Source organism: Aristolochia californica, unplaced genomic scaffold (assembly GCF_029961685.1).
Source record: "Aristolochia californica isolate CCGP_79_NKW_82.1479 unplaced genomic scaffold, dmAriCali1.0.hap1 SCAF_16, whole genome shotgun sequence".
Taxonomy (NCBI): domain Eukaryota; kingdom Viridiplantae; phylum Streptophyta; class Magnoliopsida; order Piperales; family Aristolochiaceae; genus Aristolochia; species Aristolochia californica.
In genome coordinates, this window is record NW_027181837.1 from 17,123,713 (window position 1) to 17,150,978 (window position 27,266).

At 38.1% G+C, this 27,266-nt stretch overlaps 3 protein-coding genes across 3 annotated transcripts; all 3 read right to left on the bottom strand.

Moving 5' to 3' along the window:
• Positions 1-329: 329 nt before the first annotated feature.
• LOC137952776 (polyphenol oxidase, chloroplastic-like) lies at positions 330-2,527 on the bottom strand. Its single transcript, XM_068799842.1, has 2 exons — positions 1,243-2,527; positions 330-1,086 (listed from the first exon to the last, which is right to left on the bottom strand). The coding sequence occupies exons 1-2, from the start codon at positions 2,482-2,484 to the stop codon at positions 553-555; spliced, it is 1,776 nt and encodes a 591-aa protein (XP_068655943.1). The 5' UTR covers positions 2,485-2,527; the 3' UTR covers positions 330-552.
• Positions 2,528-6,595: 4,068 nt separating this feature from the next.
• LOC137953393 (DNA-directed RNA polymerases II, IV and V subunit 6A-like) lies at positions 6,596-10,334 on the bottom strand. The gene is made up of 7 exons (XM_068800771.1): positions 10,144-10,334; positions 8,227-8,322; positions 7,518-7,551; positions 7,232-7,404; positions 7,086-7,137; positions 6,919-6,986; positions 6,596-6,830 (listed from the first exon to the last, which is right to left on the bottom strand). Exons 2-7 carry the CDS (start codon positions 8,259-8,261, stop codon positions 6,761-6,763), a joined length of 432 nt encoding a protein of 143 aa, XP_068656872.1. The 5' UTR covers positions 8,262-8,322; positions 10,144-10,334; the 3' UTR covers positions 6,596-6,760.
• A 12,780-nt stretch (positions 10,335-23,114) lies between these two features.
• LOC137952774 (DNA-directed RNA polymerases II and V subunit 6B-like) lies at positions 23,115-26,918 on the bottom strand. Its single transcript, XM_068799839.1, has 8 exons — positions 26,783-26,918; positions 24,955-24,989; positions 24,660-24,755; positions 24,009-24,042; positions 23,723-23,895; positions 23,575-23,626; positions 23,408-23,475; positions 23,115-23,319 (listed from the first exon to the last, which is right to left on the bottom strand). The coding sequence occupies exons 3-8, from the start codon at positions 24,692-24,694 to the stop codon at positions 23,250-23,252; spliced, it is 432 nt and encodes a 143-aa protein (XP_068655940.1). The 5' UTR covers positions 24,695-24,755; positions 24,955-24,989; positions 26,783-26,918; the 3' UTR covers positions 23,115-23,249.
• Between the last annotated feature and the right edge of the window lie 348 nt (positions 26,919-27,266).

The window sequence follows — 27,266 nt, forward strand, 5'->3', positions numbered from 1 at the left end:
AAATGCAACTTCTTGACCTTTCATTTTCGGTAGATTATCCAAATTCATTTGTAAAGATATTGGTCGCAAGAAAAACCATGGGTGGAAGGCCTTTTCCTAAAATGATTAACCACTTAAGAAACCTTGGGTGGAAGGCCTTTTCCTAAAATGATTAACCACTTAAGAAACCTTTTCTCCTAGCTAATAAATACAAATACAAGATCTTTAACAACACACTTTAAGCTCTTTTCTCTCGTGTTCGAATAACCATAAAAAACTAAAAAAAAAAACAAAAAAGAAACATGGTTAAAATGGAAAAGAAAAAAATATCTTTCGAACGGCACCGATCCTTGAATTGAAACACCATTTTATCCACAAACAAAATATCTGACTACGATATTTTTTAAACAAGATGAAAAGACAAGATTGCGCCCACAATCTTCAGTTATTATTCCACGACACTAGGCTATAAGGAAAACAGACAGACACAGTCGACTCATTGGATCCTTACACAGACACAAATATTCGATTCTTCTCGATCAGGGCACTTAGAAAGACCCCGACATACCCCTTTTAATACGCCTGCGCGGGCACCAGCTCGATGTGGACCCCTCCGATCTTCACCTGCCCGCTCCGGGGGACGATGTTCACCGCGATCTTCTGCGCAGCGTCAGCGCCTATGCTCTCAAGGATGCTTTGGATCCCCAGCTGGAGACCCGCCTTGACGGTAGGTCCGTTTTTCATGATGTGATTGTTGTGTCGGACTCTTGTGAAGCTTCCGGAGAACGTACCGGGGCCGACGGTGTACGTATTCTGTAACAGATTGTCCACGTACACGTCGAAACGGATTGGTTCTGGGTCCAAGATATCAATGTCGTCGATGAAGAGGACCTCCGCGAAGGCGGCCTTCTCCGCCGGAGTGCGAGAGGCTTTCGGCCGGGTAACCACCGCTCGGATGGTCTCGTTGAGAGGACGCGGCGATGGACCGAAGTCGCTGATCAACTTGGGGTTTGTGATCGGCGCCGCCCGTGGTTGTACTGTTGGCACGCTAAAATTATTGTCTGCAAACGCGTACCCCAAGTCATTTACGTTCAGACAATCTCTCACCTGTTTGCACATTTCAAAACAAAAAACTGCTTTACGCTAAACGAACAACTAAAATTTCTTTGATAAAGTTGGCAGAATTAGAAGAAGATGATGAAGGGTAGTAAATAATGCGAAAACGGGAAGATAAAAAAGTAACCGCAGCAAACCCAAACTCACCTTGACACTGACCACCTTCTCGTTCTCGTCGTAGAAGACGAAGGTGGCGTCGAGCCAGTCGGGATCGTTGAACTCCAGAAGGTTCCCTCTCTTGTTCCTGTAGATATCCCAGAATCGGTCGATATTAGCATGATGACCAAAAAAGATAGGATCCCTGGCCGCCGAGAAGAAGTTGCCCATGTCTGTGTTTGGGGCCTCCACGTTCCCAACCCACATATGAGGCACATTATGCACGTTTTCACAGTAGCCCGAAGTTAGATTAGCCGTTCCGGCGTTTGGCGAATCCCCGGCTCTCACTGGACTTCCCATGAACAGCCGCGGCACCGCCAGAGTGGTCTTAAACATGGTGTCCAAGTTCTCTAGATTCTTTTGCACGACATCCGCCGGCGGCGGCTGGTCCTCTATGTCGTAGCTGTAACTAAGATTGAGATTCTCATTGAAGTGGGAGGAGTTCCGGTTGGGGTTGTAAAGACTGGAGGAAGGATCCGAGTAGATATCCGGGATCTTCATCCCGGCTGGAACGTCGTAGTTCCAGTAAGGGAGAGCAAAGGTGTCGTCGTTGATAATTTTCCCGATGATCCTCTCCAAGAAGTAGAGGTAATAGCGATGCCACGGGAGGAACAGCCAGCTAAAATGGACCTGCAACGGCGTGTTCGTTCCCTTTTGGTTGTAAGCCTCGTTACAGTAAGCGCAGTGGATCTGTGCCTGCTGCAGGTAGTTCCAAGGGTGGTTCCGGGGAAGGGCTTTCATCTGAGCTATCACACTCTTGAACCGGTCCTTTTCAAACTGAGTGAGGAGGTGGGCCGGCTTCCGTTTCCGCAGGGGCGGACTCACTGGAAACTGGTAAGGTTGGACATTAAGAGGTTTGCTAAAGTCATAGGGCGGGCAGCACTGGACCGGAACTTGGTCCCCATACCCATCCGGGTAGTTGGCCGAACGACAAGCTGTAAGTTCCGGCGGCTCAATCGGAGCACCAACCGCTGAGGGGTTGCCGGCGAGAGCGGTGGCTCCATAGAACCCTCCGAGACCGAGAAGGACGTTGCGACGGTCAAATCTGGCCGGAGTGGGTTCACCACTCGTCTCGCTGCTACTTCTAATACTAGTATTTGCCCTTCTCTTCTCACGTACATTGCAGTCTTTGATCTGGAGCGGGCATGCATAGGAGGAGGAGGAGGAGGAGGAGGAGGAGGAGAGGACGGTGGCTGTAGGGACGGCGTTGGACAGCAGCATTGACATAGCCATTGTTGGATCGTTTTCGTGCTGGGTTACGGTTTTAAGTATGGAGGAGAGAATGGGGCATTAAATAGAGGAGTAGTGAGGTCCTTCCCGCTTCTCTTCTCTCGTTCGTCATTACAGGTCGGTGGGAAAGCGGTGGGAGAGGTGAAGACGGTAAAACTACATTTCCTCATTTCCACGAAGCACGGGTTTCTGATGGTTAATGCAAAATGGAGCAATTTGTTAAAAAAAAGGTCAGGGAAAGCCGGCAGAATCGTATAAAGGGGAAAAAATAAGAAGGGAGGGACCCATTTGATAAAATAATTGAAAAAAAAAAAAAAAGTTACTTTTTCGCACTCCCCCTTTGACCACATGTTTTCTAGAGTCATTCGAAAATATTCCTTGGACCCGGGCGACCCATTTGGCGGGGCGAAGATATCCAATCCGGTCCCCTTCAAGCTAGAAACCAGCCCAAACATTGAACGGAACAATTATTACGCATACACGTGGCATACAATTTAAAAAAGCAAAAAAAAAGTGTCTACGTGTATTTCGTGGTATATTTTTTATTATATTAAAATGGAAATTGACCATCACTTTCAACGCACATTGGTGGGTACATAAGAAAATGATGTCTTTGGGCTTGGAGCCAGCTCACATGAGATAAGTAAGCGTCCACGTGCAGTTCGTGGTCTTTTCCGATTCGTAAATTGCCCATCTCATTAAATGAACAAGTTCACTCTTTATTATCTGCAGTTTTTCCGATTCGTACGTAAATTGCCCATCACATTAAATGAACAAGCTGACTCTTTATTATCTGCGGAGACTCGAACCTGACTTTCTCGATTCGTGAGAGGAACTCAGAGGAGGATTTCATGCAGATACTCGCAATTATCTTGCAGACGCAAATGTGTTAAACAAGAGTTCCAAAAGATTAATTTTTTTTATATATTTGTTTTTGATATATTTTTCTCCCAAGCGAAGGCAATGATATAATTACACGTTAAAATTAGGTCAAAATAAGAACTTAAAATTAGAGAAAATCAGATAAACAAATTTTGTCGATATATAAATCCTAAAATTATGGTAACAAATTAACAATTGTACATCTCATTGCAACACTCACTCTCTCTCAAGTTGGTGCATAGATAGTCCAACTTTATATTTTTAAAGTTGAGGTCACATTGATATGGTAGAGCCAACAACAACAGATTGTGTAGCGGCAGCAATAGATTTTCTAGCTGCGGCCGATTCCACTTTCTGTTTGACCCAGTTTGGGCCTTTGAACGTGGTCCAGTTCTTGTCCGGGTCGCTAGGCGAATAATAAACCAACGGACCTAAGTTAAGCGAAAAATTATTTTTTTCCGTACCTTCGCATTTGTTGAAACAGTGCGGAGACAACGCTGCTCCTTCTCACTGGAAGGCAGAGTGGTGGTTTGGAAGCAGCTTTCGGGAGTCCCACCGGAGTTCGGGTGACGGCAAGTCTGTGTTACGGCAACGACTGAGAAGAACATGAAAATTAAAAACGATCGCACCTTCGTCTTCTCCATCGGCGACGCTCATGCAGGTCGCAAGGTGGTTCGGCACTAGCTTTCAGCGGATTTCGGGTGGCGGGGTGATATTTTACGGAACCACTAAAAGGTGGTTCGGCATTGGAACTTCTTCGTCGGGCCACAACAGAAAAATAGAGATCTTCTACTTTGTTTTTTTTTTTTTTTCAGTGACTTTTGCAGGCGACAGAGATGAATACGGGAACACTAGCTCTGATTTTCATCGACCGGAAAGAGAATTCTCCTACTCTGATACTATATCAAACAGAGTCTCAAAAGAATAATTTTTCCAATGTATTCTTCTCTCAAATGGAGGCTATTTATCAATACAATTACAACCTAAAATTAAGTCCAAATCAAATCCTTAAATCAGGGAAAATCAGGGAAACAAATCATTTCGATATACATATCAAAAATTATGCTAGCAAATTAAAAAATTGTATAACTCATTGCAACATAATAGAGTACGGAGAGATGTGGACGAGAACGAACCATTTTAAATGGAAAAAGGGTCTATACACTAATGAAGATCAAGGTTCTTGAGCCTAAACCGTACGGGGACTGTGAAATTCAAAGATGATCAAGAACTGCTAAAGGCAAGTTGAGCAATACTTCAAAGCTTCAAATCTCACGAATGAGGGAGCAAAGGTTAATACCGTATTTATGTTTCTCATTGATGACACTATCTTGTGGGGGAGAAGAAGGTTTGATAATGTCGAGAATGGTGAAAACTCAGTTGACACATGGGAAAGTTTCAAACGTGAATTGAAACACCATTTCTTTCCCAACGATGTCGATTACCTTGCTCGAAAGGAATTGTGTATTGAAGAAAAAAAGGACAATTCATGAGTATATTTAGACTTTTACTTCTTTAATGTTAAACATTTCTAACATGACCAATGAGGATCGATTTTTTTCTTTTCTTGTAGGACTTCGCCTGTGGGCAGAACAACAGTTGAGGCGTAGGGAGGTGAAGAGACTTGCAATTGCTTTAGCCACGAAAAAGAAGTAGACTGATTTTGAGAGAAAATTTGATGATAAATGGCCATCTCTGTGGATAGAAACAGGAACATTGAGAACCATAAGAAGAAGTCTTTTTGGAGATGGATTTCCGAGGAAGAAGAAGAACTATATGGAAAACGGTAATCTTAAAAATTGAAAGATTACTTGTTTCCTTTGATAAGGAGAACATTTGATGAAGGATTGTCCAAGAAAGAAGAAAGCTACTAAATGTTATCAAAATGGATGATGGAGTCAAGCAATCAAGTGATGATCAACATGTTGAAGAACGTCGAGTTGGTTCGTTGATGTTGCTTAACTCAATCCAAGTAATGGTCGAGAAATTCAAAGTCATAAACTGATTTTTCTAGATAGTTTGATAAATGATGGCAAAGTGAAAACTCTGGTTGATTTGGGATCAACCCACAACTTCATTTTGGAGCAGGAAACAAGATGATTACACTTAAGGTGAGAACTGGCTAACAGTCGAATACAGGTTGTCAATTCTGAAGCCAAACCCATGCTTGGGGTGGCCAAGCATGTTCTTGTAATCGTTGGGGAAGTGGGTTGACTTTTGGACTTCGTTGTAACTCATCTACACGATTTTAATGTGATCTTTTGGGTAGATTTCCTTTATAAAAACAAGGCCTTTGTAATGCCCTATATGGGAATGATAGGGATTACCAATGAGCAAGGACCTTGGGTAATTTCCGGTGTAGGGGACTATGTAAAGGGAATAGCAGTCATGCATACAACCCTCCAACATAGGGTGTAAAGGGTGGAGAGTCCAACCTTCTTGTTTCTTTGGCAGGTGACAAACAATGAGTTGAAGGTCAATCCATGCCAATTGAAGAAGAGAAAACCCTAAAGAAGGACTTCATGACTGGAGGTTTTAAACATGATCAGGGGCAACCAAAGTGCCAAAAAACTAACTTTGGCACAAATTCGCTTTGATGCGAAAACGCGTCAAAAGCAACTTGAGAAGGAGCCAACAAACTGATATTCTTATTTTGGCACATTTGTGCTCATGCCGAGCGAGTATGCGGTAGAGGAAACCTTTGTGACGGGACTGCAGACCCTTATGTCACGTAACACATTTTCAAACAAGTTTGGAAGGAGCCCAATTGAATTACATTTTGCCAAATAATTGAGGGATCTCATCTGTTTGGTAGGTATTTTTTCTCAACTATCAAGGAAGGTAATGCAACGAGGGCGGCATGCGGCTGCTTAAGCATGTGGGCACATGGGACGGGCAGGGGTGCAGGTATGCTCGCGAGGGCGAGGCGACTGGGTCATTGGCGGCAAGGATGGGGCGCGCGTCTAGACCTGCGCACATGGAGTGCAGCTAACCCAACGCATGCACGACTTATAACTTGCTAACTGGCTTGGAGACCACATGCCAAAGCTTCAGGGTCGATTTCTAGCCCGGTAACACTAAATCACTAATCGGACTCCCAATACAACACAATTAAAAATGCATCACGCACCACCTTTACACCTATTTTCGTGGAGAAATGTTTCCCATGAAAAGAATTCTTACACAATTAAACATTCAGATCATTTATTAAATAGAATGAAAATAGATAAAATTTATTATGTACCTAATTATGTATAGAAGTAATTTGATAAACTTTTATCAGAGTAAACATAACTCAAACTCTTTTGTTTCGGAGAAGAAAACAGAAGTCATTCTTGAAACAAAATAAAATAAAATATCAAGTGATGGCAAGTAAAACAAGTAGAAAGCATCCGCTTCAGTCACCACCAACTTGTCTTTTCCATGAGTCCTCGACTATAAGTTCATCGACACCCCAATCTTCATAACTGCCAAATGTTCCAGGGATACGAACTCACACTAAATTTCTGATTAAACATAAAAAGAAACAAGGGAAACTAGTCACGAAAGACCTACCTTCCATCAGGCAAATATCGACGAATTGTGAATGGGATTTTGCGCTCTCTAAGCTCTTTCATGGCAATCTGTAGTGACAGAAATAGACACATTTGAAACTGAAAACCAGGCCTTGAATGGGGTTTCTTTTACACAAAATGAGTTCTGCAGGCTTCACAGTTACTTACCTCCAGTGGATCAGTTTCACCCTCCAGCTCAACCATCACAGGGGCATTCATACTGTTCAAACAAAAATAACATGTCACAGGCATTGTCACACAAAAATTGAACTTATAGTACTGACTAGGAATACTAGGAAATCATAGGACAAAACCTGATCTGCAGAGCCCGAGTACCAAGTATTCTAGCACGCTCATATTTAGTCATGTATTTCGATGTCTTTCGAGGCCGCTGAGTTGCTTCTTCATTTCCTTTTGCCTCACCTTCAGGTTCAAGAGTATCAGGAATCTCTTCATTGTTATTATCAACCTCCTCTTCATCACCTTCCTACAAACGACCAAATTTATCTCTTAAGGATTTGTTTCACATGTTTGAACCTGCAGGATCTACCGCCAGTAGCATCTAAAATTAACTCATACAAATGGGAACTGATCATTTACCTCAATCTCTGGTTCCGGAGGCTCATCCTCATATCTGCACAGCACTTATAAACATCAAGACTAAACAGAAGTTGCTATTCAAAAAAGAAAAAAAGATGATGCAGACTTCATTGAAATTGACAAACCAGCAAGCCTATACAGCAGAAGCAGGTCTAGAAGTATTCGTCGCTCACTTGAAAGTTATAAGATTGAGGTGAAATAGCAAAGATGTGTGATGGTATGCTGTCACAGACTGCATATAGTGTTTTGTAAATTGCAACCAAAATTCTAAAGAACACGGAGGAGGTGATAATCTTACCAACAGAAATTTGTATGAACTAAATTACAGGAATTTAAACAACAATACCCTCTTCAACTTAAGAATGAAGACTTCAGCACAAATGGTTCTTTAGTCTGAGGTGGAGCTCATCTAATTGTTGGTATAAAGTTAGCAGCAACATCGTCCACCTAGATTTTGAAAATTTTGAAAGTTCCAATGCACATGTATCATAACACTTAGCTTACCAATATGTTTATGAACAATATATACATGGACTTATATAAAATATATGGATAGATATATCACACACACGCACTTATGAAACCATGTAAATGAGGAAACTCAAGTTCTTCACAACCTTGAGTAATTACGCGCAACTGTTGGTGAAATAAAAAAACATCATATAAAGATGAATAAATAATAGCTAAATACATAAAGAACATAAATTACCCCATGTCCACGTCATTATAATCATCGTCGGCCATTGCTGTTGCAGCTTACTCCAACAACAATTTCCCCTCTTTAAAAAAAACACTCAACTTAAGCCTGAAAAGAACAAAAGAAACCTTACACAACAGATTCCTCATGTCCAATCGTAGAACAGAAGAAAAACAAAATAAATGAGGGAACTTCTAAACTTTAAAGAAAACAAAAGCAAATGGATACTCTCGCTGCAGCCAATTGCATATATCAGAGAAAAGATATTAGCTTTAAAATTCTCGAGCAAATAGGAAACAAAACCATTCAGACTAAGTTATGACAAAATAAAAGATTACTTGTTCAAGACAGACTGGAGACAACAACGAATCGACTGCAAAAGAGAAGAAACGTATTCAAGGCGAATCCATTGTGGAATAACAATAACTGAGTGCTACACTAATCTTTTTGGTAGAATTGACAGGAGTATGTCTATCCATTGTAAATTATTAAGGGTAGAATCGAGCCAAGCTTGAGCTTACATGAGCATGAGCTCGGTTTGGCATCTAAAACTTGGCTCAAGCCTATAATTGAGGTTTGAACTTGAGAGCAGATCAAGACGGGGTCCAGCTTGAGTGGCTCAAGCTCATCTTGCTGCCATTCTTATCAATACGCAGTCTCAGGAACATCAAATCTTATCAGTAAAAAGCTTCAAGTCATCAAAAGCCATCTTCATCATTGTTATATCTTAATTTACATGGGGTGCATTAACCAAAAATAGTGAGAAACTCATACGTTGTTTGGGTGGAAGTATTTTGATCCCCTCATTCAGCGGCTAGTAAAGATTACTTGAATCATAGGATTAAAGAAAACATAGTAATGGTTCTCCCCTAGCACAAATTTTCAAAAACAAGGTGGCTTGTTGGTCCTAGTAAGTACTGATTCACTGAAGTTATGGAATTATATTTACAGAAACAGGCTTCAAGAAGCTCTCTCTAGCAAGTTCCCCACAGTTTAACCATACAACTGATGATACAACAGCATATATGAAAATAACATATACTAAGCAATAGAATAAAAAAACACATATGAAGACCAAATTTAATATACAACAGTATAAGACAGAGCATTAACACCAGGACATTTATGAAAACATCATAAACAACAATATTTAAACTTCAAAAACAACAACTTCCCACACCTAATCTCCTGAAAGCTTTAAGCTCTTATCTGAAACATCCAAACTCCCAGCTAAATAGAAAAAACTCTTGCTACTTAACAAGGATTTTATACTGGAGAAGCAACAGAAACCGAGTATTTATAAGCAGTATGGTGCATTGTAGAAAGACAGAAACTGTTCCAGTTGGCGTTCGTTAGGTCAATTTTCAAGATTTCTCCTAAAAATTTATGTAAAAGATAGTATTTTCTCTACAATTTTTGAACTAACTAGGATACGAAAAATATTTATCTTCACGTTATATGCTAGATTCTGAGAAGCACAGTTTGTTCTTTTGGGCTGAGTTTTCCTAAGAAAGAATTTAAGGCTATATATATATCGCTTTCCACTTCTAAAGCTCTTCGAACCGAAGTTAATGCACCTGAGTACTTCCTCTTTCCGGTATAGTTTGCATTTTTCTCAGGTAAATTACAGACGTTTGCTCGGCAAATGAGGTTCTCAGACACACCCCGTTTTCCAACAAACTGTGGTAAGAGTAAGTTACTTGTAAAATAAATTTGGCTTCGAAAAGAAGGATGGATGTGGGCGAGCCAGAGTTCCTTCGAGCTGCAGCAGGGCAGCGTCATGTGAAACCAGATAGAGAAGCACAACCAGCCGGCAAGAGAAAAACCCTGACTTGAACTTGGAAGAGACGGAGAGGGAGGATTCGATGTTTTTCTATGGTCGAGAGATACACAAAAAGAAGAAAACCTTTTCTAGGAAGAGGGGTTTACCTAGTTTCTTTCGAATCGAGCCGGAGAGGTTGCAGAGGGGGGAAAGAAGTCGCCGAAGGTCGTTAAGCTGGGGACAGCTAGAGGAAAGAATCACGCCGGGGAGAGGTTGCAGAGGGGGCGATTGAAATCGCTGAAGGTCGCGAGCGAGAGAGCAGAATTTATTTTTTCCCAAAACCCTAAACCCCTCTTAATTCAATTTCCCTCGCGTTATGCCTAAAACGGGGAAAGTATATTACATCTGTAATTTACTTTCCCTAAAGGGCACTAACAGGTTTTATCACATTTTACCCGTCAGTAACACTAACAGGGCCTAAATGTTGTAAATTTTCGCTTCATAAATTAATGATAAAACTATCCTCAAGGATGGTTGTGGAGGTTGCATCCAATAGGGAAAATACATTCTTATATCATGAGATAGTCGTTGATGGGACTATTAAGATAGTTATTGATGAAATGGTTGAGATATTCATTGATCATGTGAATATATATAAATAAATATATATATTTTTACATATTATTAATTAATAATATATTGCCACAAAATTTAAAACCATTGGTTTAATTAATTATAGCAATGGGATAATTAAACCAACTAATGATTATAGTTTATTATAAATTAATATAATAATTACGTGTGACTAGAATAAATATAAAAAATTACAAAAAGTAAAAAATAATTGCATCAAATATAATTAATGAATAAATTATTTAATTGAACAGAATAAATAAGTAAAATTATTTTATTAATAACATGAGATGAATTTTTAAAGTAATTAATAATATATTTTTACAAAATAAAAAATGATTAATTTAAATAATTATAAAAATGAGATAATTAATCCAAAATAATTGATCAAATGCTATATTTAACAATATTTTAATTACTAGTCTTAAATTAATAATTTACTATAGTAATAACATTAATGAATATAATAAATAAATAAATTTATTATTTTATTAACAAACTAGGATAAATTATTAATAACATATAAGTTCATATTTATGTCGTTCGTAATAGTCCACAATTTACAGCATAAATGCAAACGTTAAAAAAAATATGTGTTGGAATATAACAACCAGTTCGTGCATATAATATTAAAATCATCAACTTACTAGTTTAGTACATACAAACGATAAAATACATGTTCAAAAACAATAAGATACAACCATGAATGATCACTCTACATGCTAGTTGTTATGGCATCTCGAAATTGTGCGGCTCTTGTGGATTCTAATGCACACCGCCTCCGCATGTTTGTTGATAGGTTGTCTTCATCCACAACAGCATTGCTATCATCACTATCTTCGTCCTCAATTACACCTGCTAATCGGACCTCATCACCTTCTCCACCAAGCTTATCACCCGAATTATCATCTTCCAATTCAAACATATCATTGTAATCCTCTCTACGTATATAATTTTGTAATATGCAACAAACTATTACAATTTTTATCTGGATCTTATAAGAAAACGAAGGAGCGCCTTTCAACATTTGAAATCGAGCTTTTAAAGCACCAAAAGTTCGTTCAATAGTATTCCTCAAAGATGAGTGCCTTCGGTTGAATAACTCTTTATCATTTCTAGGAAGGTTGATAACGAGTTTCTCAATATAGAGACAAAAATCCAAGCATATTTGCATAACCAACATCAACTAGATAATATTTACCTACAGTACAAAATATATTCCACCTAAAATAATTGAAGATAATAATAGATAAAAAGATATTGAATAAAAAAATATTATTTACCTTCAGGTACGAAAAGTCTATCTTCCCGAGTCAATGCGTTCTTCAGTACACAGGAATCAGCTGCTAATCCCTCCTATCCAGTAAGTACATAAGTGAATTGCATGTCAAATGTACATGTTGCCATCACGTTTTGTGGGAGATAGCCCTTTCTGTTCCGGAACCATTGTTGTTCTTGAAGTGGGATGTTTGCTTTGATATGAGTTCCATCAATAGCCTAAATACATTCCTAATTATACCATTTCAATTAATACAAAGTAACTCTGTATATTAATCTAAAATTATTCATTAAAGGCCAAGTGGTGTTACCTTAAAATACGGATAAAATATTGGATTGTTTAAAACCTTCGAGTGAGTGCGTTATGAAGGCCATTTGATGTAATCAGATTGAAGTTTGACAATAACATTCAACACCTTATTGAAATACCTACTTATGGTCCAATTTGATCTATCAAACATCTCTGTTGCGACAATATACGATTGTTGTTGACCAACAATTAGGAGAAAATATGCAAGTTATTCTTCCACTGAGATGGTCTTTGTGGGTGGTAAAAATCTTTTACTATAAAGTATCTCTGCCAATTTATGAAACACAATTTGATTCATCCTATAAACTTTTCGAAATTTAACAAGTGATTTCTCTAATGCCTTTTGTAAATAAATTGGACCCCCAATCCCACGAGGACGTAGTGCACGTCTATTCCTATAGCTGAGATAGTATCTTCCCATGATTTACAAAATACATGTAAATGCTATCATACTTACAATCCTTTCTTTTTCTTTCTTAATATCCATGGAAAGCTGCAAATACAATCAACACAAACACTTATGATTGACGACTACAAAAATAATTCTTGTTTCTTCCTAAAAGTCATAAACACAAACATACCATTATCTTCAATCATAACCTATTTTCAATCATACCTTTACACAACCATATCCAATCACACATCCACTATATTCATCCACACAATAAGAACCCAACAATCATGAAAACCCAAATCTAAACCATAATGACATTCATAATCTATCAATGCTAGGTCTTACAATGTCATAATTAAAAAACATCATTAAAAATCAAAACACTCGTCTCCAAGTAGATAATGGACTTAAAACTCATTACTACATTTCTTCATTAGAACAATCTTGAAGCCATTCGAGCCGCTCTTCCACTGTTAGCTTCTTAAACATGTCCTTCTTAATTTTCGTATCCAACCATCGAGGAGCGTTTTTTGGCAGGTCCGAGATTTCCGTGAGGGCTTTGAACCAATTCTCTCCGACTTTATCATATTTAGGTTTGATAGCATCATGCAATACCGCGGTAATTTCCTTCATTGTATCAAAAAACATGAAAGTGTCATTAGTGGATATTTTCGGTCTCTTTCTATGACGAGTTGAAGTCGACGGGTTACCACTTCGAGACTGATTAGTTGTCGACTCATTCCCGCTAACGAATGGTGATGGAGTTTCTGTACCTAAATCGACATCCTTGAGCATATCCAAGGGTGAATTTTCTTCCTTGTTGAACATCATTGCACTTGTCTACGCTAATTTGACTTATTGTCCCCATAGCTATTGAGTTTCCCACTATCAAAGCCAATTTGTCATATAGGGGGAAACCTTGTTGTCTATACTTTTCAACATCTTTATGCTCCTACAAGAATAAAACATCATTTAGACGGCTTGGAATAGAGCTATAGTAATGCAGAAAACAAACAAATTTTTTTACAGTTGATCATAATTTATTGACCTTGATGTAGTCTTGCCATACAGAATAACATGCAGTAACTCGGTGTGTGGTTGCATCCCAGCCGAACCCACTAGTGTTGAGATAGCTCGTTACTATTTGATAAGTTTTCTTCCATGATCTTGTTCGATTCTTGAGTTGTTCAATAGTTTTTTTATTAGTTGTGTCTTCATTGAACCTATTGACACAGTCCAAATACACCTCATGCTTCCAAACCCCATTGGACATTATTTCAAAATTAATCAAACAAAATTCAAGTCCAAATTTAACAAACACCCTGGTAGAGCCCCATATGACTTCGTAGTAACTACAAACAGTACATCGTCAGTGATGGGGGTCGGGTTTCGTTGGCTAATGGACTCCCATGTAGGCGACTCAACCTTGTTTGAACTGGATAAAATACCCCAAACCCTAAACTCTAACCGAGAACTCTAAAAAATTAAAAAGAACCAAAAACCCTAAACCCTAAACCCTAAACCCTAGACCTTAAAACCCCTAAAAGCCCCAAACCCTATCACCCCAAAAACCGAGAACCCTACATTTTTTTGAAAAAACCCTAAACCATAATTCCAAACCTAAAGGCTAAACCCTAGACATTAAAAACCCTAAAAGCCCTAAACCCTAAACCATAAACCCTAAAAAAACCATATACCCTAAAAATACCATAAACACTAATCCCTAAACCCTTAAATACCTTGAAAAAAGCCCTAAATACACTAAACCCTAACTCTAATCCTGAAATTAAACCCTATAAAGACAAAATTGAACCCTAAATACCATAAACCCAAACCCCAAATACCACAATTAGGCTACAATCAATAAAAATTAGGCACATAAATTAAAATTAAATCAAATACAACACTAAATCAATTGAAAAAAAATTAGGGTTTCGGCTTACCTTATGAAATTTGGGGAAAACAGAAGCCAAAATGGGAAATCGACGCCTAAATGTCAAAAATCGAAATGGGGGGGTGTAGAGAAGACTGAGAGGGAGATAGAAGAGGGAGGCCGAGAGGGAGAAGAGAGAGGGAGACGAGAGAGGGAGGCCGAGAGAGACAAGGAGAGGAGATGTGATGACGATGAGAAGGGAGTGCGAAGACGAGAGGAGGAAGAGAGGGCGAAAAAATCGTCAGGAGAGGGAGAACTAAGGGAACCGAGGGAAAATTTTAGTTCGGGAGAGGGAGAATCACATCCCACGCATGATTCATGTGGATGATTCGCAAAATAGGTATGAAACATGATTCCCCTGTTTTTGCCTGAGAACATCACCTGACGTGATTCAAATGAAGAAGAGATCATGCAACACTAGTGGCCTAATCGAATGAACGGAGTAATGCGGGAGTAACTCATCTTTGACTCATTTTAGACTACCCCGTTTCCCCTTCCCTAAGTCTTTTATCATTCATTCTTTCCTAGGGGTTTTAGTTTTGAATTAATAGACTAACAATTTTACCTGATTAATTGTTCTACCCATGTAAGGATTTACCAATTTATTGCATAGCTTTATTAAATAGAACAGATTTACCAATTTATTGCATAGCTTTATTAAATAGAACATATAAAGTCTAGAACTCAAGTAGGTTAGCAAATACAAGAGATCGATTAAACTAAAGGTATATAGATTCACTCAAGGTATATAGATATGGAGTCTTATGTCAAAAGGAAATTGAGCTGCTAATTCATGCGGTAGTATTGAATTTTGCACTTGTTAATGAAAATGAGTATTTATAATTAAGTTACCATGGATACGATTCATGAGTCACATATGAGTGCAGTCAAGCAAGGATCCACTGACATTAGCCAAACAAGTAGTAAACAAAGATTTATTCATTACTTCGTAATATAGAATAGGAGAGGGATGCATTGCAGCCCCATAGGAGGTACATGTGATGTCCCTTTCCTAGTCCACAATTGACACTTGAAACCGTTGCTTGTAGTTCAAAAATGTTGCTTGAGGACCGGGAGGGAGTGTCACCCATGCCTCACAAAGGGGCATCTCATGTGTCACTTCCCCATTCTATGTTAAGACATTAGCTTATCCAAACTTGTGTGGTTCCAAATTATTATTGTATCTCTTTCTTTACTCTTCACCAATACAAATTGCTCAATTTTTAGTGATACTACGACTGTAATTAACATCTTGATTTAATCTCAAATGAACTCAACTTTTAGAGTTTGACAAGATGTGGGATAGCCCAAGTTTAAGGTGTATTGTAATAGACTCACAAGCAAACCAACAGTGAACTCAAATAAATTTATTTCAAGATAAGTTCAATTTGGTTCAACACGAAAAACACCAAGGACACACTGAATTTCAAAATCACAAAGAGGCTTATTAGCCTTTTCAAAATATCTCCTTGTTTTGGAACTTCTGAAATGATTTTGTTAAAAAAAATCTCCGTTTCATGTATGGTTGTTTCCAAACTACTTACATTCTCTCCTTGAGCGATATGAGAAAATCTGCCTAGACCTTTTCCCAATAAGGCATAGTTCCATGCCTGAACACTCTTTGATATGAAATGATTTTGTTAAAAAAAATCTCCGTTTCATGTATGGTTGTTTCCAAACTACTTACATTCTCTCCTTGAGCGATATGAGAAAATCTGCCTAGACCTTTTCCCAATAAGGCATAGTTCCATGCCTGAACACTCTTTGATAGAGTACAGTTAATTCTAGGGTCCTATCGTGTTAACTGTTCTAGCATGAGAATTTGAAGTGGTTGTTGTATGATTTGAATTTGAGGAGCATTTGAAAAATGGGGTTGTTGCATTGATTGGGGGGGGTGATTTTTTAAAATCCATTTTTCATTGCTCTTATCGTTTGAAATCATTTAATTGAACTTGGTCTAGCAAATCTAAACTCAAGATTAAGATCCTTGACTAAAGAGCATGCATTGTGAAATCATATTTGGCTCGAGTTGGTTTAATTGAAAACTTCCATTTGTAAAACTAATCCTTTCATCAAGCTTTGATTTAAAATGTGGTCATCCAAGGACATAGAGATGTTGTTTACATTGAATAGGTACTTATGATTGTGTGCATATTATTGTGCTTGAATTGTGAAAGCTGGCTATTAAGAGGTATGTTGGAAGATATGAACAAGTTGGGGGGGGAGGGGAGGGAAACTAATCCTTTCATCAAGCTTTGATTTAAAATGTGGTCATCCAAGGACCTAGAGATGTTGTTTACATTGAATAGGTACTTATGATTGTGTGCATATTATTGTGCTTGAATTGTGAAAGCTGGCTATTAAGAGGTATGTTGGAAGATATGAACAAGTTGTGGGGGGGGGTCATTGATGTAATTAGGTTATGGTTTTGTCTCTTATTCACTCTTATTCACTCTTACACCGGTCTAGCAAATTACCTGACAAGATGTAACTTCCGGCGGCTCAATCGGAGCACCAACTGCTGAGGGGTTGCCCGCGAGAGCGGTGGCTCCATAGAACCCTCTGAGACCGAGCAGGACGTTGCGACGGTCCAATCTGGCCGGAGTGGGTTCACCACTCGTCTCGCGGCTACTTCTAATACTAGTATTTGCCCTTCTCTTCTCACGTACGTTGCAGTCTTTGATCTGGAGCGGGCATGCATAGGAGGTAGGGGAGGAGGAGGAGGGGAGGGTGGGTGTGGGGACGCCGTTGGACAGCAGCATTGAGATAGCCATTGTTGGATCGTTTTCGTGCTGGGTTAGTGTTTTGAGTCGGGAGGGGAGAATGGGGCTTTAAATAGAGGAGTAGTGAGCTCCTTCCCGCTTCTTTTCTCTCGCTCGTGATTACTGGTCGGTGGGAAAGCGGTGGCAGAGATGAAGACCAGTAAAACTATTTCCTCATTTGCATGAAGCATGGGTTTCAGATAGGTCAATGCTTTAGGATCGAATTCTAGAGGACTGTGGGGACGCCGTTGGACAGCAGCATTGACATTAGCCATTGTGGGATCGTGTTCGTACTGAGTCACGGTTTTTGTGTCTGGAGGGGAGAATGGGGCTTTAAATAGAAAAGCGATGGCAGAGGTGAAGACGGTGAAACTATATTTCCTCATTTCCATGAAGAGGGGAGGGGTTCAGATAGGTCAATGCAAAAGATGACACAATTATTGAATGAAAAATTAAAATTGACTAGAATCACGTATATTACATTATAAGCTTTTAAAAGTCTATGTTTAATTCACGTTAAATGAACCGACTTGTCTGATTTGTAATTCCTTTAACCATGGCCACCCGTTTGGCTGAGCGAAGATATCCAAATCTGGTCCCCTTTAAGCTAGAAAGCAACCCAAACATATGGAACAATTGTTATCCATATACATGTGGCCTACAGTTTAACAGAAACAATCCACGTATTTGTTATTATATTAAAATGGAAATGGGTCATCACTTTCAAAGTACGTGGTGGTGGTCCATATATGGGTTTTGAGCCCGTTCACATGACGGAGTAAGCGTCCACGTGGAGTTATGATAAACACCAAGTTAATACTATCCAAAAGACCGGCCTGTTAAGAGTCACCTTCACGAGCCGTTGACCACGGCTGCTGGGATTAACACACGCAGCCGCCGGTCGGGATTAATCACACGTAGCTATCGGGACGCCCGGGATTAACACACACAGACACCCCGCGCGGGAGTCAAACTCGGGAAGTAGCGCCAATTTTGATACTAAATGTTAAATATTTAGCCAATACTACCCAAAAGACCGGCCCGTAAAGAGCAGAAGGCATAGATACTTTCCCCTAGGACCATAGAGTGTTCGTGGTCTTTTCTGATTCGTAAATTGTTGCCATCTCGTTAACTGGGGTTTAGTCCAAGATGAATAATTACTCCCGCAATACTTAGTTCATCCGATTAGGCCCTTAGTCCAAAATGATCTCCTCTTTATTTGAATCACGTCAGGTAATTTGCTAAGGGAAAAACGGGGGATTTAGGTTTCATACCTATTTTGTGAATCATCCACATGAATCGCAAGCGGGACACGTTTCTCGCCCCCCTCCCCTGGAAGGAAAAAATTTCCTCCCGAATTTTTTTTCTCCGGATCGGCCTTCCCCCTCCAAATTTTTTTCCTTCTATCTTCTCTCTCTCAGCCTCACTCTCTTCTCCCTCTCGACCTCCGCCGCAGAGCACAAGAGGTCGAGCCTCTGTCGCAGAGCCTCTCGGCCTCCTGACCTCTCTGCTCCCTCTCGGTGTACCGTCAAAGTGCTGCCTCCGTTGTCGTTGCCCACTGACCCGCCGACGCTGAGGAAGACGACGCACGCCGTGATGAAGACGAAGTGGTTTAATTTTTCCTAAGTTAGGAAAAATTAAACCAACGTCATAAAAAAAAATTATATTTTTTATTTATTCAATATATTCATTTTAAAATTATTGTATTAAATTAGTGATTTAAAAGTCATAATTAAAATATTGTTAAAATAAATATTTGATAAATTATTTTGGTTTAATTATCCCATTGCTATAATTAATTAAAACAATGGTTTTAAATTTTTGTTAATATATTATTAATAAATAATACGTAAAAATATATATTATGTTATTGATAAAATAATATATTTATTTATTTATTATATATATATTTTTATTATTGTATTAAATTAGTGGTTTTTAATGTTAAAATATATCTTATGTTATTAAAAAAATAATCGATATTTTTTATTTATAAAATAATTTTTTTATTCATTTTATAATTAATGTATTAAATTAGTGATTTAATAGTCATGATTAAAATATTGTCAAAAAAATATTTGATAAATTATTTTGGTTTAATTATCTCATTGCTATAATTAATTAAACCAATGGTTTTAAATTTTGTGACAATATATTATTAATTAATAATACGTAAAAATATATATTATGTTATTGATAAAATAATATATATATATATATATATATATACATATATATTTATTTATTATATTTATTTTTTATTACTATATTAAATTAGTGGTTTTTTATGTTCAAATATATATGATGTTATTAAAAAAATAATTTTTTTCTTTATTATATTCACTTATGTTATTTTAAACTTTTATTTAATTTTTTATAATTTATTCTAATCACACGTAATTATTATATTAATTTATAATAAACTATATTCGTTAAATAATATAATATAGTATGTCATTAATTAGTTTATTAATATATTTTAATACTACACATTAAATCACTGATAAGTGCTCTCTCAATTTTTGCATGTTGAACCTTAATAAAGAATAATATATATAGACAATTGCCTTTATATGACCAGAAATTGAATCAAACTAGGATTCCTATTACTAAGTATAACATACATAAATTTACTAGCACAACTAAAATTTCTAATTAGATCATAACTTAAACACGTTTCACTAGGTTTGGCATGTTCTACTTAATTAGTTTAGTGTAAAAAATCCTTCGGATATTGAATCTCTACTTTACACTCTTTGTTTTACACAATTTATACAAAAATAGAGTACATAGATTACAAGATTCTTTTCTGCAATCTCTTGGAGGATAAATCAGAGGAAATCCTTTAATTTATCAGGATACAACTCTTGCTAACAGTCCCCCTCAAGTTGGTGCATATAAATCTTTGATGCTCATAGTCGAGAAAAAAGATTCAAGAAGTGGTGGACGTTCGATAAGATAACCTTGAAGAAAGTCAAGGGCTATAAGACGATGTGCATGCCACCATTGCAGTTCTAAAGGCATATACTCGCAACAATCTTGCTGAGATGCGAATGGAGTCGGAAGAGATGTGGACGAGAATGGTGATTCTCGAACGAACCGTTCTAAATGGGGAAAGTGTTCCTACATTAATGAAGATCAAAGTTCGTGAGTCTAAACTGTACGGGGGCTTGCGAGATCCAAAGACGATCAAGAACTTCTTATGACAAGTTGAGTAGTACTTCAAAGCTTCAAATCTCACAAATGAAGAAGCAAAGGTTAATACCGCATTTATGTTTCTCATTTATGATGCCATGTTGTGGGGGAGAAGAAGGGTTTCTAATGACGAGAATGGTGAAAACTCAGTTGACGCATGGGAATATTTCAAGCGCGAGTTGAAACACCATTTCTTTCCCAATGAAGTCGATTACCTAGCTCGAAAGGAATTGTGTGTATTGAAGAAAAAAATGATGATTCACAAGTATATTCAATCTTTTACTTCTTTAATGTTAAACATATCTAACATGACCAATGATGATCAAATTTTTTCTTTTCTTGCAAGACTTCGTCCGTGGGCAAAACCAAAGTTGAGGCGTAGGGAGGTGAAGATACTTGCAATCACTTTAGCTATGACAAAGAAGTAGACTACTTTTGAGATAAAATCTGATGATAATGCCATCTTATCTATAGATAGAAACGGGAACAATGAAAACTATAAGAAGAAGTCTTCTTGGAGACGGACTTCCGAGGAAGAAGAAGAACAATACGAAAAAATGTATTCTTAAAAATTGAAAGATTACTTATTTCCTTTGATAAGGAGAACATTTGGTGAAGGATTGTCCAAGTAAGAAGAAGTTGCTACATGTTATCAAAGTGGACGATGGAGTCAGGCAAACAAGTGATGATCAACATGTTGAAGAACGTCAGGTTGCGTCGTTGATGTTGCTTAACTCAATCCAAGTAATGGTCGAGAAATTCGTAAGTCATAAACTGATTTTTCTTGATGCGTTGCTAAATGATGACAATGTGAAAACTTTGGTTGATTTGGGAGCAACCTACAACTTCATCTTGGTGCAAGAAGCAAGACAAATACACTTAAGGTGGGAAGTGGCTGACAGTCGAATAAAGGTTGTCAATTTCGATGCCAAACCTGTGCTTGGGGTGGCCAAGCATGTTTATGTTATTGTTGGGAAGTAGGTTGGCTTTTTGAACTTGGTTGTAGCTCATTTGCACGATTTTAATGTGATATTTGGGGTATATTCCCTTTCTAAAAACAAGGTTTTTGTAATGACCTATTATGGAATGATAGGGATTACTAATGAGTAGGGACCTTGTGTAATTTCCGGTGTAGGGGACTATGTAAAGGGATAGCAGACATGTTTATAACCCTCCAACATAAGAAGGGTATGAAGGGTGGAGACTCCAACCTCTTGTTTCTTTGGCAGGTATCAAACGATGAGTTGAAGGTCAATCCATGCCGATTGAAGAAGAGGAAACCCTAAAGGACTTCATGCTGAAAGATTTGCCATGGAGGGAGGTTTTAAACATGATTAAGGGTGATCAAAGTGCCAAAAAACCAACTTTGGCACAAATCCGCTTTGATACGAAAGTGCGTCAAAAGTAACTCGAGAAGGAGCCAATAGACTGATTTTCTGACTTTGGCACAATTGTGTTCATGCTGAGCAAGTATGCGGTAGAGGAGGCCTTTTGTGACGGGATTGCAGACCCTTGTGTCACTTGACACATTTTCAATCAAGTTTGGGAGGATCCCAATTGATTTGCATTTCGCCAAACGATGGAGGGAGCTCATCTGTTTGGTAGGTGTTTCTTCTCAGCCATCAAGGAAGGTAATGCAACGATGGCATTTGCATTATTGTGACGGGAGAATGATACGAGGGCGATCACGACTTGGGCAACACAGTCGTAGAGGGATGAAGCATTGTCGACACAACCGATTTTGGCGAATTTGTATGTTGGACGACCAAAGGGGAGAACATTGGTGTTGGCATCAAAATGGGGTTTCCAAGGTGGAATGGCAGCCCCAAGTCCTCGGAAAGACCATCTGGCTTCAAAAACACTTTCACATAACCTCGCACAAAACAGCCAAGGTTGCGACAACAAAGGTGCATGGGCGTGTGCAGGTATGCTGGCACGGGCGAGGCACGCATGGGGCGCACGGCTAACCCAGCCCGCCCACGACCTATAACTTGCTAGTTGGCTTGGAGGCTAGCTGAGTGGCAGTTTTGACAAATTCAAAATTTGAGTTTTTCCTTCCCAAAAGGAATAGGGTAAGTTTGAAATATTTGACTTTGAATAAGATGGGATTTACATTGCTTTTGTGGTGAATTCTCATTGGTTTATGCATTATGAGGGATAAAGGTGGTTTATCATTGATTTGCATATAAACAGGCATTATAAACTTGATGCATTCATCTTAAAATTCATTCAAAGAATACCTCATTTCTCTCCATTTCGATTTGATTTCCCCTTGAAACAAAGGCTTACTAACCTACTTTTAACTCAAAGTAAGTTAGGCCGCATACCAAAACTTTAGGATCAAATTCTAGCCCGATATAACGCGTGACACTAAATCACACTAAATCACTAATCGGGCTCCCAACACAACACAATTAAAAATGCATCACACAACACCTTTACTCCTATTTTCGTGGAGAAATGTTTCCAATGCACGATGCAAAGGGTAAGTGTGGCATTAGAGTTAGAGGTGTTATTTCACTCATAATTTTTTTTAAATAAAATAAAAATTCTTACACAATTAAACATTCAGATTATTTTACAATTTTACCATTCTTCAACAATTTGTATTTGTTCATGGCAAGTAGTCAGTGTAAACATAACTCAAATACTTTTTTTGTTTTGGAGAAGAAAACAGAAGTCATTCTTAGAAAAAAGCAAAATATAATATCAAGTCCAAAAGCATCATGGGAGATGATGGCAAGTAAAACAAGTAGAAAGCATCCACTTCAGTCACCACCAACTTGTCTTTTCCATGAGTCCTCGACTATAAGTTCATCGACACCCCAATCTTCATAACTGCCAAATGTTCCAGGGATACCAACTCACACTAAATTTCTGATTAAACATAAAAAGAAACAAGTTAAAATAATCACGAAAGACCTACCTTCCATCAGGCAAATATCGACGAATTGTGAATGGGATTTTGCGCTCTCTAAGCTCTTTCATGGCAATCTGTAGTGACAGAAATAGACACATTTGAAACTTAAAACCAGGCCTTGAATGGGGTTTCTTTTACACAAAATAAGTTCTGGAGGCTTCACAGTTCCTTACCTCCAGTGGATCAGTTTCACCCTCCAGCTCAACCATCACAGGGGCATTCATACTGTTCAAAAAAAAAAAAAACATGTCACAGGCATTGTCACACAAAAATTGAACTTATAATACTGATTAGGAGTACTAGGAAATCATAGGACAAAACCTGATCTGCAGAGCCCGAGTACCAAGTATTCTAGCTCGCTCATATTTAGTCATGTATTTCGATGTCTTTCGAGGCCGCTGAGTTGCTTCTTCATTTCCTTTTGCCTCACATTCAGGTTCAAGAGTATCAGGAATCTCTTCATTGTTATTATCAACCTCCTCTTCATCACCTTCCTGCAAACGACAAAATTTTTCTCTTAAGGATTCGTTTCACAAGTTTGAACCTGCAGGATCTACCGCAAGTAGCATCTAAAATTAACTCATACAAATGGGAACTGATCATTTACCTCAATCTCTGGTTCCGGAGGCTCATCCTCATATCTGCACAGTACTTTGAAACATCAAGACTAAACAGTAGTTGCCATTCAAAAAAAAAAAAGGATGATGCAGACTTCATTGAAAGTTGACAAACCAGCTGTGTCAAAATATAAATGATAAACCAGCAAGCCTATACAGCAGAAGCAGGTCTAGAAGTATTCATCGCTCACTTGAAAGTTATAAGATTGAGGTGAAATAGCAAAGATGTGTGATGGTATGCTGTCACAGACTGCATATAGTGTTGTGTAAATTACAACAATACCCTCTTTAGCTTAAGAATGAAGACTTCTGAATTTCTTTAGTCCGAGGTGGAGCTCATCTAATTGTTGGTATAAAGTTAGCAGAAACATCGTCCACTTCTAGATTTTGAAAAGTTTGAAAGTTCCAATGCACGTGTATCATAATACTTAGCTTAACAATATGTTCGTGAACAAAATATACATGGACTTATATAGAATATATGGATACATATATCACACACGCACATATGAAACCATGTAAATGAGGAAACTCAAGTTCTTCACTACCTTGAGTAATTACGTGCAACTGTTGGTGAAATAAAAAAAGAATCATAAAAAGATGAATAAATAATAGCTAAATACGTAAAGAACATAAATTACCCCATGTCCACCTCATTATAATCATCGTCGGCCATTGCTGTTGCAGCTTACTCCAGCAACTATTCCCCCTCTTTAAAAAAAACACTCAACTTAAGCCTGAAAAGAACAAAAGAAACCTTACACAAGAATAACAAAATCAATGAGGGAACTTCTAAACTTTAAAGAAAACAAAAGCAAATGGAGACTCTCGCTGCAGCCAATAGCAGATATCAGAGAAAAGATAATAGCTTTAAAATTCTCGAGCAAATAGGAAACAAAACCATTCAGACTAAGATAGGACAAAGTAAAAGATTACCTGTTCAAGACAGACTGGAGACAACAACGAATCGACTGCAAAAGAGAAGAAACGTATTCAAGGCGAATCCAAGGCGAATCCATTGTGGAACAACAATAACTGAGTGCTACACTAATCTTCTTGGTAGAATTGACAGGAGTATGTCTATCCATTGTAAATTATTAGGGGTAGAATCGAGCCAAGCTTGAGTTTACATGAGCTTGAGCTCGATTTGATATCTAAAACTTGGCTCGAGCCTATAATTGAGGTTTGAAATTGAGAGCAGATCAAGCAGGGGTCCAGCTTGAGTGGCTCAAGCTCATCTTGCTGTCATTCTTATCAATACACAGTTTCAGGAACATCAAATCTTATCAGTAAAAAGCTTCAAGTCATCAAAAGCCATCTTCATCATTGTAATATCTTAATTTAAATGGGGTGCATTAACCAAAAACAGTGAGAAACTCATACGCTGTTTGGGTGGAAGTATTTTGATCCCCTCATTCAGCGGCTAGTAAAGATATCTTGAATCATAGGATTAAGGAAACATAGTAATGGTTCTCCCCAGCACAAATTTTCAAAAACAAGGTGGCTTGTTCGTCCTAGTAAGTACTGATTCACTGAAGTTATGGAATTATATTTACAGAAACAGGCTTCAAGAAGCTCTCTCTAGCAAGTTCCCCACAGTTTAACCATACAACTGATGATACAACAGCATATATGAAAATAACATATACTAAGCAATAGAATAAAAAAACACATGAAGACAAAATTTAATAAACAACAGTATAAGACAGAGCATAAACTGCATAAACAGCAAGACATATATGAAAACAGCATAGACGACAATATTTAAATTTCAAAAACAACAACTTCCACACCTAATCTCCTGAAAGCTTTAAGCTCTTATCTGAAACATCCAAACTCCCAGCGAAATAGAAAAGCTCTTGCTACTGAACAAGGATTTTATGCTGGAGAAGCAACAGCAACTGATGGGTATTTATAAGCAGTATAATGCATTGTAGAAAGACATAAACTGTTCCAGTCGGCGTTCGTTAGGTCAATGTTCTAGTTTTCTCCTAAAAAATTATGTAAAAGATAGTATTTTCTCTACCGGTTTTGAATTAACTAGGATAGGAAAAATATTTATCTTCACGTTATATGCTAATTTCTGAGCGATTCAGAATTAACTCGAGGAGTATAACAGTTTCTACTCCTTGTATGCACCAAATACCTAGCTGATCTTCTTGGTGAGAAAATAAACCGTAATTCTAGATTTCTTATTACCACAGCACAACTGATTTTTCCCTATCTTTCTCTTCAAGAAAAGAAGGGGACAGACCCAGGCCTTATAACAAAAGAGGAGAGCGAAACCTAGAACGACAGCACTCCGAGAACGAGACACCCTGGACAAAAAATAGGCAAGAATACCTCAGAGATCTTTCTCTACTGGACACTCCAATATCATACTCTGATTTGAAGAGACTACTAAAAGAAAAGAGAAGAATGGGAACCATCGAGTTTCTTCAACGAACTATCAATTCTCTGGGTCTTTCTTTCTTAGTGTCGTTGGGTCTCCAGTGGTAAGGTCTCCGACTACTGGCTTGGCAAGGCTGGCCTTCAATTAAACATGATAAGCCCTAGCCCTAAGCCCGAAGCTCACTAAACAGATAAGAAGACGAACCGAAGGGAAATTCATCCCTTTTCCTCCCCTCTTCGGTGAGACACTCGTAGCATCGAGTGTCGCGGGCGTCGGAGGGAAGATTAGAGGCAGAAACAAGAAAAAAAAAAAAGTTTTATACCAAACTAAAGAAAGAACTCAAAAGAACAGGTTGAAGATTTGATAGCCTACCTATTGGGTACGCGGCGTCGAACAGAAAGGAGAGCTGAAGGGCAACTGGGAGGGAAAGAGAAAGATTAATCAAACAAAAGCTCAGGGCTCGAGCCGAAGTTTCTTGCACATCGGACAATCTCCAAACTGCCCGTGTTTGTTTAGGTGATCAAAGGCATAAATTTAGTAAATTTTCGCTTCGTAAATTAATGACAAAACTATCCTCAAAGAGGTTGGGAAGTTTGCATCCAAAAAGGAAATCACATTCTTATATTTGAGATAGTAGTTGATCGGACAGCTAAGATAGTCGTAGATTGGATGGCTAAGACAATGGTTAATCATGATCGGATGGCTGAGATAGTTATTTTGCATTTTTAGCACCAAATAGTTTTTTTATATTGGATTAATCCTCTATCATAATGAATATAATGTTCTGACTTCAAAACAAATTGAAAAATTTCCATATGAAATTACATTTAAGTTGAAAAAGTGATAAATTTTCTTT